This window comes from Pinus tabuliformis, chromosome 1_1 (genome assembly GCF_031772625.1).
Source record: "Pinus tabuliformis cultivar Carrire ecotype Pingquan chromosome 1_1, CPIR1, whole genome shotgun sequence".
Lineage (NCBI taxonomy): Eukaryota > Viridiplantae > Streptophyta > Pinopsida > Pinales > Pinaceae > Pinus > Pinus tabuliformis.
Genome location: NC_142297.1, coordinates 612,699,891 through 612,717,003, shown reverse-complemented (window position 1 = coordinate 612,717,003; position 17,113 = coordinate 612,699,891). Strand labels below are relative to the sequence as shown.

The 17,113-nt window shown below is 38.6% G+C and overlaps 1 protein-coding gene across 3 annotated transcripts in view; it reads left to right on the top strand.

Annotated features, from left to right (window-relative positions):
* LOC149214773 (DNA primase) overlaps positions 1-17,113 on the top strand; it is a 344,533-nt gene that overhangs the window by 156,807 nt on the left and 170,613 nt on the right. For all 3 annotated transcript variants that reach the window (XM_089390964.1, XM_089390963.1, XM_089390965.1), the window contains one exon: positions 12,581-12,663. In XM_089390964.1, coding sequence (XP_089247090.1) covers positions 12,581-12,663 — 83 coding nt within the window. The remainder of the gene's footprint in view (positions 1-12,580; positions 12,664-17,113) is intronic.

Below are 17,113 nucleotides of genomic sequence, written 5' to 3'. Positions count from 1 at the left end.
CTTGATGAGAGGGATCCAAGAAAAATATCAGTTGCCATAAATAAGATGACCCACATGGAGTTTGGCCCTAGTTGCCAATTTTAACATTATTGTTGTGCCCATATAGGCCCCATATTGTTATTATTGTGCCCCATAGAAACGCACTATTGTTATTTTTGTGCCCTTACATTATTATTGTTATGTCAGCTCTGATTATATTGTGACCCCTTAGACTCCTATATATAGAAAGGAGGTTTTGTAATTTGAATCATCCAAGAATTGTTCATTTTTCTAATGTAAAGGAGGTTGCCCCTCGAAGAGGCTAATTTTGAAGTTGTTGATCAATCTCTTCTATTTTGTGAGCTGGTTGCATAACAAATACATCCATGATACAAGTGGGAAAGGTCACAAGCAAGCCGCAAAATAAGCCATCTCAAAGCTAAAACATAGAAATGTGCCTCAAATAACCCACACATGTGAGCTAGAAACTCTCCAATAGGTGTCATTACTCTCCATAAAGCATCTTTCTCCTCATAAAGGTGTGAAAGACACTCCTCAAGGGTGTACATAATCAACAAGTCATCTCTTCGTCCAATGGGTGCTCCATCGTTAAGCAAACCTTGCTCATTAAGCCATCATCATCAATAGGTGCCTACATCATCACTGAACTACACATGGAAGATGCCCTAGAGCTAGGGTGTGACATCATCATCAAAAGAGGTGTACCAGCCCCTCTGAAGGGGTCCTAGTCTATTGTCATCATGAAATCATCTCACCAGTAAGGCAATGTCCATCAAGAAAGTGCAATGACAACTTAGGAGCGTCCTGTTGGGTCCGGGTCACATGATCTCTCTAGGAAACTTACTAGCTCAGGAGCACAGGTCCAAGGTGCTAGAAGGAGAGGAGGTCATAATTGTCATTGCTCAATCATCCTAAGGCTCAACACTCCTCTAAAAGTGGCCAAGATCTTGGGTCTAAATGCTCTAGTGGAGTCTCCAAGTGGGTTGGACATCCTCTTTGAATTGTTGGAGAAGCATGATATAATCCCTCAAGGGATAACTATTTTGAACCTGGAGCGAGCACCTAACACAACTGATGGAGTCAAGTGAGATCAACATCAAAGGTACTAGAAACCATACGAGTATCAGAGTGGGCTATATTTAATAGAAGAAGGCATCAAAGTACATCATTCAAGGCTTATCCTCAAATGTCTTTTTAGCTAATGATTTGTAAACAAGTTACCTTGCCCAGGTATGGGAGGGCTATCACAGAGATCTATTAGGTGCTTCCAACTTCAAGGGGAGGAACAATTCCTAGGCCGACCCATCAATCAACAGGTGCAAGTAAAAGTTGGTATGGTTTGGGGTTTACTTCATGGAAGATGCCATGGTGGTGTACCAACTTGAGCGCTCTGGTGTGAAGTAGGAGCAGTCATGGGACTTGAGTTACCCCTCTCCTCCGCATATTTTTACCAACCCTCTTGTGTGTCTTCATTAATTTTTCTTCTTCTTTTCATAGTAATAGCTTGGGTTTCAAGCTTTACTTTTGTATCATACCCATTGAAAGATGAAGTGGTTCATTGCTCATTGGGCTTGGGATGTTAAAGTTCCTTTCATTTAGATAGATCAATGTAACTCCCTTTCTGAGTTTGAGATTGGTTCCTAGCAGCAACCAACCAACACATGATCAGATTAATGATGCCATTTCCCAGTAGAATTTACATGAAGATGTCGAAGTTCAGCTTGCACTTCCATAGATGGTCATTAGACCTTGGGAATAAGTTATTAACAATAGGCATGAAACTAGTCTTGGATATTAAAGGATATGTTTCAGAGTGTTGGGTTCCTTTAGTACAGTTCATGTTCACTTGTTCCACATCTTGCTTCTCTTCCACAACCACTTCATATTGTCAAGTGCCAACATTATTATCGGGTTGGCCATGTGAAAGACCAATGTTTTGATCTTCACACTTGTGAGCATTGTGGAAAACATACTCATCATTGAGATAGATATTCAGACGCAAGACTCCTGCAAGAGCAAAGATTCACCTTGGATGGATTGCTTTTGGGCAGTGGTCTTCAATGACCAAGAATATATATTGATCATACCTCAGAGGTCATTCTCAAGTATTGACACATCTTGCAGTGGAGATATCTTCATCTTCTCACCTTGTATTTGACAGGGGGAATTGATGGTCAACTACAAGTTTTAAGGATATACCAACCAAGCTTGAGCCACAACCTGTAGCAAAGCATATAGCTTGAGCGTATATCTAGTGTCAGCCAATGCCAGTGTGTTTTTAAACCCAGCCGGCTTGGAACCGACTCGACCGAGTTGGTCCGAGTCGGCCAAAAAAATTTCAACTCGATGGTTGAACTGGTTCGGTCGGCCGAGTCCATATCAACTCGGCCAGGTCAAGGAAAGCGGCTAGTGAACCCCCAAAAACACAATTTTTTTGATTTTTTAATGTTTTTTCTGAGTATGGGGGACTTCAAATGGTTTTATTAATTGGTTTGTTGGTCTTTGGGGTCCATTCCCCTCTCCTAGTATTGATATGCTATTCATGGTAATGTTAAATTCTTAAAGTAAAAGTGACATTTCCCTTAATCTTCATTTTCATCCTTTTACTTAAATTTTTAGCATTACCATGAAATGACTCAGGATGTTTGAGAGTGGTTTCGGCCTTATTGGATTTCATATGGAGAAAGTAGAATTTTAGATTTCATTCAAAATCCAGCAGACTTATCAGTTTTTCAGGATTTCAGGATTGGGGGATTGCAATGTTTCCATTGAATTTTGTCATGTATTAGGGTATGGAATTCGTATTTAATCAAGAGCACCAATCCCTCTATGTACCTTGATGTTAGTGACATTGGTTGTTGAACTCCTCCGAGATTCGCTCCCAAAGCGGGAGCTTCTAAAAATGTCGCTCCCGCTCCCGTTTTCGCTCTCGCTCCCCACTTTCGCTCCTGCTCCCAAGTAACACTGACCCAGATGATGTTGGCAACTCTAGCAGTAGCTAGTAGTACTAGTCACAGACTTTTGTTGTAGAGGCCATTTATAGCCTCCTTGGTTATGTGTTTTTGTTTTGATCTCTATATCATCATCGTGTATGTATTGGACAGTGCACTGGGTGCCATTTTGATATAACGGACATATTTATGAGCCTACTTTGATCATATGTTGTCTTCTATCTATATTCTAATGCTGTGTGTTTGGAAACATGAATGAAAATCATTAAAATTATGTGTTTTTATAAAAAATAAATATTTAATGTATTTTTTACAACGACCGAGTCATTGAAGTCGAGCCGGCCGAGTCGATACCGAGTCGGAGTTGACCCTCAGCCGAGTCGGAGTTTTAAAACATGAGTTGTAGCCAAAGAAAAATTGATTTTCCATGAGCATGATTTGGTTAGTGGCTTGCCTTAAACCACCACCCGCAGAAGACTTCGGCTTTTGCTACCCATCTCATCAATTTGTAGTCATCGTTAAACCATCATCATGGAGCACTTCCACTTCGCAGAAGAATTCAACTTGTAGCCATATTCAAAATTGTTCCACAAACTACTTTGAGCCAAGTTCTAGAGTTGGTGGTTAGCCTTAAACCACCACCAGTAGAGGACTTCTACCTCATTTAGTTTATGCTCATCCTTAAACCACCATTTTAGAGAGGACATCCAACCATTGGCTGCCATTCACTTCTACATTTCAACTCTCTTCTTGGACTCATATACACCCCTTCGAATTAAGGGGGGGAATGTTGGAAGCATAATCCTCTTGGGTTATGCAAACTTGGCTTATTCACTTGAGAGGAAGGTGAAAATCTTTAAGTCAATGCCAATAGTTATGGGAAGTACAGGAGACCTCTTGGAAGATGAAAACCAACAATCAATGTAATTGTATTAATATGTATATCTTGTGAATAGAATGAATCACGCATTTTATGAAAATCTTGTCTATTATTTGTGAGTGTGTTCTACAAGAATTTTGGCCTAATAGTCCATAATAATTAATTAAATTGCTTATTGTACATACTCCACCAAGAAAGCACCTAAAGAGGCAATCAAATAACTTCTACATGCAAAGTCGCCAAGCCAATGTAAAAGACCTTATGAGGCTACAAAATCAACATAACTACATCTATAAGGAGATAAACTTAAATTACGTAAAAAATATTTTTTTATTTCTTTCTAGTGTTCCATAGGGATGCATCCTGCAGGGTGGGGTGCACACACCTCATGCTTTCCATGCAACTGGGACAGGGGATGCTTGCGGAAACATTTCGCCACGTCCCCTTTTTTGATGATGTAGGGAGACGCAAGGGGGAACTTTTCACTAGTGTGGGGGACGCATTTCTCCAAAATGGGTGCTTGTGGGTCTCCCCCCTCAAAAAGGGTTAGGCGTCCCCCCTTTAGTTAGCTTGAAAACAATGATTTATGAGTGGGAGGCTTAATATTCAACCCTAGGGCCCTATTAATGCTATATAATTATTGGTAATGTTAAATTCTTCAAGTAAAAGTGACATTCTCCTTTATCATTCTTTTTTTTTTGTTAATAGAGGAATCAACAACTGGAGCAGCCTCGCAACTTGCGTTACACGTGGTCGATTTTGACCGCTACCACTATAACCCCTGGGAAACTGCGCCCGCCCCTCTCCATAGCTCCGGGTTAGTCCGGGGGAATTGAACTCGTGACCTTCAGTACGGAGCCTGCCTTTCTAACGAACTTCATCGCATTGTGATTACCATCTCGCCTACCCCCATGGGGCTATAAAAACTACATTCTCCTTTATCATTCATTTTCATCCTGTTACTTAAGTTTTTAACATTACCATGAAATGGCTTTGAATGTTTGAGAGTGGTTCCAACCTCATTGGATTTCATATGGCGAAAGTAGAATTTTAGATTTCGCTCAAAATCAAACAGAGTTAACAATTTTTTTCAGGATTAAGAATGGGGGGATTGCAACGTTTCCATTGGATTTTCTAATGTATGGGGTATGAAATTAGTATTTAATCAAGAACACCAATTCCTCTATGTACCTTAGATTGACTCTTTGTCTTGTCACTCTTTACTATTTTTGAGTTTTAGTTATATCAATTTATTATTCCAGTCTTTAGATTTTAGTATCTACTATAGTCTATTTTGCTTAGTATTAATTAGATTCTAGAATGATGAATGATGAATTTTAATTTTAAATCAATTTAGAATCTAGAATGATGATTGATGAATTTAATTTTTAAATCAATGTAGATTCTAGAATGTTGAATAATGAATGATGAATATGGATCAATTTATTTCGTTATTGTATTTCGTGGTGTTAAAATTGGCAACTAGGGCCAAACTCCATGTGGGTCAGCTTATTTATGGCAGCTGATATTTTTATTGGATCCCTCTTGTCGAGAGGTGTCGGATTGATCTAAAGATCATCCAATTCCGATAAGTATATATGGAGATATGAATTTATTTTGATTATGGAATTATTATCAAGCCGACCAGCAATTTGAGTAGGCTCAGAAGCCCAATAGACATGCCTATTCATCATCTACGTTTTAGTATAAATTGGCAAGGACTTGAAGTCATTTTAACACACTCTTTAGGTGATCTCCTCCCCATGTCTTGGGTTTTTGGAGAAGGAGAGATACTAAAGAGTATGATGCCCTAGCTACCATACGATGCCCTAATCCGTTAGCAATGGGAAGCAACTATACACACAACAATGTGATGCCCTAGATGCAGTTATACGTAGTCATGAAAAGGAACCGCTGTCAAGGCATGGAGCCATAGTTAAAGGAGATCTGGCCGCAATAATGGAGCTGCGCTAAAACACAGTCACGGGAGAGATTGATACGCTGTCCTAGAAGCCTTCATACGCTGCTTGTAGCAGCCTAAACACAGACCTGTTCACGCAGTCAATGGAGGAAGAAGAAGCCGCAGTCATGTCAAGGAGATTTGGCTGCAGTTAAAAGGAGACCTGTCGTTGCCAAGCCAATACGTAGTGTGAAGGTTTACGTAGACCTATACGCTGTCATAAATAAGTTCTAATCACTGTACAAAACAACCCTAATCTAATGCTGTCATGAAACAAGGGTTTGAATATTGTGCAACCTAACGTTGTCATAGTGAGGACCTATGGAACCACTATACATGAGAATATATACGCAGCAACAAGGATAGGTCTGAGGATAAAGCTGCTGTCATAATATTGGATTGCTATAGGTGACAACAAGAAAATAGAAGGATAATTTAAGATGGGTCTGCTGGAAGGTATCTGGAACTATAGCCTAGCTTCTTTTCTAGGCTGCAAGCCATAGCAAGCAGCTAAGGCTGATCTACTTATTGCTACATAAATAAGGATGCATGATAGAAGATGCAGCATAATGAATGGGTAGCATGATGCAAGAGATCATGGGTAGCATGATGAATGGGAAGCATGATAGATGAGATCATGGGCAGCATGATGCAAGAGATCATGGGCAACATGATAGATGAGATCATGGGCAGCATGATGCAAGAGATCATGGGCATCATGATGAATGGGCAGCATGATGCAAGAGATCATGGGTAGCATGATGAATGGGCAACATGATAGATGAGATCATGGGCAGCATGATGCATGGACAACATGATGTATGGGTAGCATAGTAATCATGAGCAGCATGATGATGCATGATGGTGCTACACGGTAAGGTGCAACAAATGGACGAGACGCAACACTATGATAGGTGAAGAAGTCACCTTAGAGAATTAGTTGAAGCAACATGTCTTCAACTGATCTCTGTAGATATCAAAAGTTAAAGTGTTGACTTCTATTGTAAATATACTATCTCTCTCACTTTCTCTACTGAACTTTGAAGAACATAAAAGAAGAATTGATCAAGGGTTTCTCCACATTGTGGGGTTTGTCCCTGGCTAGCGCCACATCTTGTGTCCTCTTGTCTTGGCTTGTCTTCTACAATTTATATTTATGTTCTATCTGCAGTTTACTTTAATGCTGATGTGATTGCTATCTATGAAAATTTAAATAAATTGCTCTAGCATAGAACATACCTAAAATTAACATGGTATCAGAGCTGAGGTGAAGACAATGCCTAAGCAAGAGTGAAAGAGCAATCATCGAAGACAGTTGGGACAAGACAAAAGGATCAATGGGTTCCTCATCCCTCTTCTAATTCACCTAGGGTGAAGTCGAAGCAGAGAATATTATCAGAATGGCGCAACAGAAAGTTTCTGATGTCCTACCTAAAGATCACTTCATTGGGAAGTTCGGATCAAAGGGTGGAAGGAAAGGCGAATGCCTTGAAATAAGTTAGGCCATTATGCAAAGGAGTGTCCAAAGGACAGGGACACATCTCTTGATGAAGATAATAATCATTCCAGGGACATCTTCAATGATCGGAGGAATGACAAGTAATGCAGGTCATCAAGGGAATGGTCGACTCTTCAAAGAAAGCAAGGAACCCCAAAATCTCTCTTTTATGTACTTGATCGCTAGAAGAACGTGGTGTCCATCTCGGAAATGGAAGTCAAAGGTTTCAGCATGGCACTCGTCGATAGAAAGGTACGTATTTGAAAATAGAATTTTCAAAGATGTTTTTGAGTGCAGGGTTGTATTAAGTTACAGGAAGTCCACTGGGGACCATGTCCATTGACATAGCACCAGAGGTTTGTGAGTCAGATGGTGATAGGGAAGCCTGAATTCAAAAGGAGCATGAAAGTACATGTCTAAGATGGACCGAAGGAAAATCTTACAAGGGGACCATTCCCTTCATGTAGCAAGTCCACAGGTTTGGAGCAACCCGTGGAGTTTGAGATTCATGAACGGGAATCTCATGTATAAAGGTGGAAGAAAGCCCTCTATGGCTTGAAGCAAAACACCCCGGGCGTAATATGAGAGGATTGATAGCTGTTTGATGACGCTGAGATTCACTAGGAGTGAAACCGATCCAAACCATTACCCGAAGGTTGTGGATGATAGACCTCTCATATCGGCACCTTATACGGACGAACTATTTCTGATAGGTGCAGATCCTCTCATTTGCAGAAGTAAGAGGGAGTTGGATTCTAGACATATGTTTTAGCATGATAAGCTCATATTTGGTTGAGCCTCACTAGATTGGTGCCAAGAATCTTCTGAGATATCTTCGGGGCCCAAAACACAGCTGGAAATATGAAAACTGCATGAGTATTCTAATGCTGACTGGGCAGGCAGTGTGGAGGATCAGTAGAGCACTTTTAAGTGCTGGTTCTCTTTGGATTTTGCTTCGATATCATGGATGAGCAGGAAGCAGAAGTCGATTGTTATAAGTACCACCGAGACTGGATACATAACTACGAGTATGAGCTCCTATGAGGTTGCCTGGTTGTGGAAACTCTTCAGTGAGTACACATGATGAATACCACTATGATTCTTTGTGACAACTAGAGGTGGGATTCGATTATTGAGGAATCCCGTATTCAATGATTGCTCCAGCAGATAGACATCAGATACTGCCTTATCTGGGATATGGTAAGTCGATGAGCAAGGAGGCTCCATCGCACTGAGATGATGTACAGGTCGCTACACTTTGTTAGAGCCCCGGGGAAAGATCAAATTTGTGATTTTCCCGAACGACTTGGAGTCGTCGAGAGACCCTTGTAAAAGGGTCCTGCATGTTGCATACATTGAGCTCTGGGAGCTCTGGGGGCTTGCGGTTCTTACTGGAGCAACATACGACCACAGGGTGACTCACCCTCCCCTGGTGGTGCGCACTGTGAACAAGATGATTCGCTCTCTTGTGGAACAAGATGATTCACTCTCTTGTGGGACAGGATGATTCGCTCTCCTGTGTAGCAGGATGATTAGTTCTCTTGTGAGGTCTGGATGATGTGTTCTCCATGACGATTGTGTAGCAGGATGATTAGTTCTCCTGTGAGGTCTGGATGATGTGTTCTCCATGACTATGTAGCAGGATGATTAGCTCTCCTGTGAGGCCTGGATGATGTGTTCTCCATGGCGATTGTGTAGCAGGATGATTAGTTCTCCTGTGAGGACAGGATTGATTAAGTTCTTCTGTCGAGGCATCCTACCCATGCAGTCTGGGACTCATGGGAAGTACCTCTCATATGATCAATGAGCAGGGAAATGAGGATAGGGACCATAGTAGTATCGATGGATGCATCGGTGTATCTACCGTACTCCCTATGCTAGGATGACCTTCATTGATCTGGGATCAATGATACTGGTCTGGGACCAGTGGTAGGAGTTGTACCTATTATGATGCTGACTTCGGGTCGGTTGAGACTGGTCTGGGACCAGTGGTACATACTCTGAGACTGACTTAGGGTCAGTGGAGGATTGGTCTGGGACCATTGGTAGGATTTGTACCTACTATGACGCTGACTTCGGGTCGGTTGAGACTGGTATGGGACCAGTGGTACATACTGTGAGACCAGTGGTACATACTCTGAGACTGACTTAGGGTCAGTGGAGGAATGGTCTGGGACCAGTGGTAGGAGTTGTACTTACTATGATGCTGACTTCAGGTCGGTTGAGACTGGTCTGGGACCAGTGGTACATACTCTGAGACTGAGCTAGGGTCAGTGGAAGACTGGTCTGGGACCAGTGAGAGTGGTACTTGCTATGACGCTGACTTTGGGTCAATTGAGACTGGTCTGGGACCAGTGGTACACTCCTTGAGACTGATGATACTGGTTTGGGACCAGTAGTAGCAGTGGTACCCACTATGACACTGACTTTGGGTTGGTTGAAACTGGTCTGGGACCAGTGGTACGCACTCTGAGACTGACTTCGGGTCAGTGGAGAAAGGTATGAGACATTCTCGATCAATTCATCTTCTTCATGGTTCAGTAGAGCTAACTTCAGCAGAGCAGAGCAGAGCCAATAGAGCTAGCAGAGCAGAGCAGAGTTGGGCAGAGCTGAGCAGAGCAGTGCAGGGCACTAACGGCAATGATAGTACAGTTGGACATATGGATCAGCGGATGGAGTTCTCCCTAATGAGAGGGAGTGTTAAAATTGGCAACTAGGGCCAAACTCCATGTGGGTCAGCTTATTTATGGCAGCTGATATTTTTATTGGATCCCTCTCGTCGAGAGGTGTAGGATTGATCTAAAGATCATCCGATTCCAATAAGTACTATGGAGATATGAATTTATTTTGATTATGGAATTATTATCAAGCCGACCAGCAATTTGAGTAGGCTCAGAAGCCCAATAGACATGCCTATTCATCATCTACGTTTTGGTATAAATTGGCAAGGACTTGAAGTCATTTTAACACACTCTTTAGGTGATCTCCTCTCCACACCTTGGGTTTTTGGAGGAGAGATACTAAAGAGTATGATGCCCTAGCTACCGTACGATGCACTAATCCGTTAGCAATGGGAAGCAACTATAAGCACAGCAATGTGATACCCTAGATGCAGTTATACGCAGTCATGAAAAGGAACCGCTGTCAAGGCATGGAGCCATAGTTAGAGGAGATCTGGCCACAGTAATGGAGCAGCCCTAAAATGCAGTCAAGGGAGACATTGATACACTATCCTAGAAGCCTTCATATGCTGCCTGTAGCATCCTAAACGCAGACCTGTTCACGCAGTCAATGGAGGAAGAAGAAGCCGTAGTCATGTCAAGGAGATCTGGCCGCAGTTAAAAGGAGACCTGTAGCTGCCAAGCCAATACGCAATGTGAAGGTTTACGCAGACCTATACGCTGTCATAAATAAGTTCTAATCACTGTACAGAACAGCCCTAATCTAATGCTGTCATGAAACAAGGGTTTGAATATTGTGCAGCCTAACATTGTCATAGTGAGGACCTATGGAACCACTATACATGAGAATATATACGCAGCAACAAGGATAGGTCTGAGGATAAAGCTGCTGTCATAATATCAGATTGCTGTAGGTGACAGCATGAAAATAGAAGGATAATTTAACATGGGTCTGCTGGAAGGTATCTAGAACTATAGCCTAGCTGCTTTGCTAGGCTGCAAGCCATAGCAAGCAGCTAAGGCTGATCTACTTATTGCTGCATAAATAAGGCTGCATGATAGAAGATGCAGCATAATGAATGGGCAGCATGATGCAAGAGATCGTGGGCAGCATAGTAATCATGAGCAGCATAATGATGCATGATGCAGCATGATGGTGCTACATGGTAAGGTGCAACAAATGGACGAGATGCAGCACTATGATAGGTGAAGAAGTCACCTTAGAGAATCAGTTGAAGCAACATGTGTTCAATTGATCTCTGTAGATATTGAAAGTCAAAGTGTTGACTTCTATTGTAAATGTACTATCTCTCTCACTTTCTCTGCTGAACTTTGAAGAACATAAAAGAAGAATTGATCAAGGGTTTCCCCACATTGTGGGGTTTGTCCCTGGCTAGCGCCACATCTTGTGTCCTCTTGTCTTGGCTTGTATTCTGCGATTTATATTTATGTTCTATCTGCAGTTTACTTTAATGCTGATGTGATTGCTATCTGTGAAAATTTAAATAAATTGCTCTAGCATAGAACATACCTAAAATTAACACATGGTCTATGGATGAATGTTGTATGTATCACTGTATTTTGTTACTTAATTCAATTATGTATGGGTCAATGAATTTATGCTTTCATTATTGAATATTAATTTGATATATATATATATGAAAAAAGAAAAAATTTATATACCTCGACATCCCCTCGTCCCCCCTAAATTTCCCTAAAATTTGAGGGTACTCCCACACGTCCTTGTTGTGCATCTCCCCGTACCTGCATCCACCTGTCCCAGAGTCTTGGTGGAACATTGATCCTAACCCATACATTATTTTCTTAGAAGGCCTATTTTAGACCCTAACTTTCCGCTAATGTAAAGTTGTATAAGCCACATCACTTTGAGGAATCTTTCCCAGTCACATGTCCATCAGTCATAATTGTGAAGTTTCAACTTCCCTTTCTTGAATATACATTTGTGATGTTTGCACCATACCCACTAGCCATCATCAAATCACCACTTACTTTGTGGGCCGCAAAGGGATTTTTTCCACACAACCAAAATTGCTGTCCTAGTGAGTGTTTAGTAGCAGTTTCACAGTCTCAGCTGAAACTGAGAACAGTGTTTTCTCAATAATGAGGAATTGATGAGACTTGGTCTAATGTACTTCTATATTTCTACATTCCTATTTTGTCCTTCACCCATATTTTTTATGGGTGACTTCGTCTAAATTGATAGCTCACCCTCTTTATTGTATTTTATGGAGACTTGGTCAACTTAGATCACATTCCCTGCAATTTTTTTACTTTATGTAAGAGTACAAATGAGTGTACAAGTCTGGTAATTCTTTTATATTTGCATGCTTGTCCTAGTTTATTCATTTGTACATGAGCTTCTTCTTTTGCTGGTATTATGTGCATATCATAATCCTTTTTGTTTTCCTATTCTCTTATTTGTTTTCTTGCTTTCTTGCAAGAAAAGTAAAAATGCTAATAGGTTGTCTTCAATGTTAACAAATTATATCATTTGCAAATAAAATTTGGAAGCAGCTCTACTACTATCATTGTTACTTTGTTTAATAATTTAATCATGCCTCTTACCTTATTTCATGTCTTATTCAACAGAAAAGTTTTCTCGTCATTTAATAATTCATGTACCAAATGCTGCTTTCAAGGACAATTCACATGTGGGTGCTTTTGTTGGAGAGGTAAGCATATATAAGTTATCAACATATGGACAAAAACATGGTGAACATAGTCTTATCATGTTGTTTTTGTTGGACAAATAAATACTTTTGTAAACTTCCATTAAACAAATAGTATACATGGCAAATACGACCTTATCATGTTTTTGTTGGGCAAATATATAGTTAGCTAAACTTCCAATCTTGGAGGAGGTATTGGATACATTTTTTATTTGTTTGATCATAGGCTGAAAACTAAAATGCTAAGTCGATAATAACAAATTACATACTAAATGAGAAACATTCATTACACATGTATAAGCTGGTGTTTTCATCTACCATTTGTAATGTACATAAATAACATTACATAATAATCCACAGTAATACTAATCATTGAATAACATGAAGGTCATAACCTTTCATGCTTGTGGCTAGGAAACGAGTGTTTATATTGTCTTTCATCTACCATTTGTAATGTACATAAAATAGCATTAGGTCATAATAATAATAATAATACCCAAGGGTCACAAACATTCATCTTGGTAACCAGTGAATGTGTATATGCATCATCGACAAAGCTCTTAAATATCATCCTATATCATGTATTTAGATGAAGTACTTATTTCGACAGATTTTTAAGGTATCTCTTTCATGGTTAAGTTGATAAAGGAACTATCATGTTTGCTTTAAGCGTTATCAAAGCAAGTTGGAGACTTCCTATCCTATGGTTAAATTCATTTCTGGTGGCCCAACCATCAAACAAATTCTGATGAAGGGATCCTGCCCACTGGTGAAGAAGTTTTGGATGTTGCCAGTGAATGAAAATAAAGAGTTAAGCCAAAAAAGCATTGCAATAAAAAGAAAAAAAGGAATAAAAAGAAAAGTAAGTTGAACACCATTTCCATAACCAGTGGTTGTTTAAACGAAGCAAAGAGACAATTTGTTACTTCAAAACACTAATATCATTGTTAGGAGTCATTGTTGGAAGCCCCTTGGTAGGACCTCAAAATTTTGTCTAGAGCCACCAAATTGTTTGTTGTGTCAAACCATACGTTGGAAGTTGCAAGATGCAATGATACAAAATTTTGCGCATATGTTTGATAGTGAAAATTGACATACATAGTTAAGCAATACATTGGCCCATGGCAAAACACAATAAGCATGCAATGACAATTCATCCATGGAATCACAAAAATAATAAATTTACCTTGGATCAATCAATTGTGTTTGTTGGGAGGATGGCAAGGTGCGATGTGAAGAAAATCTCTGGTTTATTATGTAATGTCCTTGGTTAATTTTATCCTTAGTGTTTCTATTCTAGCTAGAGCAATCAATTGTGTTTGTTGGGAGGATGGCAAGGTGCGATGTGAAGAAAATCTCTGGTTTGTTATGTAATGTCCTTGGTTAATTTTATCCTTAGTGTTTCTATGCTAGCTAGGGTTTCTTGAATCAATCAGACATATTATATGCCAATAGTGAAAATTTATTCATTTAAAAATAAGCATCATTGAGTAACATAAAGACATCCAATAGGAATAAATATCTCTTGTAATGATATGAGTTCTCAATACATGAGGAATTAGGGCTAGTTTCCCAAGAATAATATTCCACCAGTTTTACAATACCGATATTTAGTCAATCAATACTTCAAATAACATTACCCAATTACCACTACTCCAACTGTAACTCTACACTATTCCGTTTACTGTAGCTACACTAATTATGACTCATTGTCTAAGTTCCCAACCCAACTATGATAGTGTCCACTAAGGTTCGAGCCCTTTGTTCCTTCAACCTCCTGTAACTTGACTCACTCCCAAAATTAGGGCTTGAATATGATGTTACGCTGCCCAACAACTGGTAGAATCGAAATATGTAAGGTTCCTAATTAACAAAATTTAACGAAACTGTTGCTCAAGAAAAGCGCTAATTTTCAATTAACAAAATTTGACAAAGTTGTTATTCAGATTAACCAGAGAAATTCAAATCTAATCATTCATTTGATAATACTTGCTTGAAACTCTTGTCTAAAGGTGTTTTTGGCCATTGTTGCTCCCGCTTCTGTTACCAAGCCGACCTGTGCCCAAAGCTTCAAGAACAATCAAGGCTTAGTCTTCACTCTTTGTATGTGGCTCTCTCTCTGAAATTCCTCCTCTGTCTCTGTGTAAAAAAATGTACCCCCCCAGTCTGTGCGATATTCCTTCTCCCACACTACCGTCTCAGCCTCCTACAAGGCCTTTTGTCTCCCTTGCTTTTCGACATGTGGAAATCTAGATTAGTCATTTGGTTTCTCCCTGGTTCTGGAGAGGTGGTCAGATTTTATATGGGTTCTGAATAATATTCATGGGTTTCTCACTTTAATTTTAATTCATATGTACATTGGTCATTGCTATTTTGCTCTTTTAAATAATACAACATATGTACCTTTTAGTTAATATTTATCTCTTTTAATTCCTTTGTATTTGATTTAATATAAAATATATAATTTCATTAATATAATTAATAATTAACAATAATTAATACAATATTATGTTATAGTTCTTATTTAGTTAACATAATTAATAATATTATAATTACCCTTTTATTTTTTATAATACCTTGTATTAATATTAATATTATAATACCTTTTTATTTTTATATTAATATTATAATTACTTTTATTATGAATAATATGTTAATTATATATTATCATGGTGATGTATATAACAAGTAATCCACCTCAATATGTTCATTATATTATGGCGGGTTTCCCTAGTCTGTGCGATATTCCTTCTCGCACACCACTGTCTCAGCCTCCTACAAGGGCTTTTGTCTCCCTTGCTTTCTGACATGTGGAAATCTAGATTAGTCATTTGGTTTCTCCTCGGTTCTGAAGAGGTGGTCAGATTTTATATGGGTTCTGAATAATATTCATGGGTTTCTCACTTTAATTGGTCATTGCTATTTTGTTCTTTTAAATAATATAACATATGTACCTTTTAATTAATATTTATCTCTTTTAATTCCTTTGTATTTTATTTAATATTATAATTACCCTTTTATTTTTTATAATACCTTGTATTAAGATTAATATTATAATACCTTTTTATTTTTATATTAATATTATAATTACTTTTATTATGAATAATATGTTAATTATATATTATCATGGTGGTGTATATAGCAAGTAATCCACCTCAATATGTTCATTATATTATGGCGAGTTTCCCCAGTCTGTGCGATATTCCTTCTCCCACACCATCGTCTCAGCCTCCAACAAGGCCTTTTGTCTCCCTTGCTTTCCAACATGTGGAAATCTAGATTAGTCATTTGGTTTCTCCCCGGTTCTGAAGAGGTGGTCAGATATTATATGGGTTCTGAATAATATTCATGGGTTTCCCACTTTAATTTTAATTCACACGTACATTGGTCATTGCTATTTTGTTCTTTTAAATAATATAATATATGTACCTTTTATTTAATATTTATCTCTTTTAATTCCTTTGTATTTTATTTAATATAAAATATATAATTTCATTAATATAATTAATAATTAACAATAATTAATACAATACTATGTTAGTTCTTATTTAGTTAACATAATTAATAATATTATAATTCCCTTTTATTTTTTATAATACCTTGTATTAATATTAATATTATAATACCTTTTTATTTTTATTTTAATATTATAATTACTTTTATTATGAATAATATGTTAATTATATATTATCATGGTGGTGTATATAGCAAGTAATCCACCTCAATATGTTCATTATATTATGGCAAGTTTAGGTATTTACTCGGTATGTCAATAATTCATTCATTGGACTTTTCATAATTGGTTAGCACATATACTAGTGCAGTGTATGCGATACATGCATATGTAACTATCATATGCATGCTAATATTTCTATACTCCTTTTAGCTCGAGATGGGTCATTACATACACCCTTCCTTCAGAAAATTTCATCTGGAAGTTAAGGTTTATATAGTATATTAGTAATTATTTTAGCAATTTGTGTAATTATGTAAGGCTCCAAAGCTATTCTAGAATCATCCTATTCTTCCTAATCTCTTCTGCTCCCATCCTATCCGTCTCTACTGGAATATGCCATGTCGTCAGCTATACCAATCTAACCATTCATAAAACTCAAGGGTGACAACGTTGACTATATCGACCTGATTTCCCAATAGGCATCTGATAGTCATCATCACACATCCAGGGCAATGTGACTCGCATTGTTGTCCCATGACTCCAGGTTTGGGAGGATAAACAGTGGGAAACACCTCCACCCCTCCTAGTAGGACCATGGTCAACACCCGATCATGGATTCTCACTGAGCTTCAATTGTTCTTGGAGTTTTGTCATCACGTGGTCGGTTTGGTAACAATACTATCTGCAATGTAAACACTTGTCCACACTTTATAACATATGCATCAATATATTCAAAACCAATTGTATCAGACAACAGTTTCTGTGCATTTTAAATAT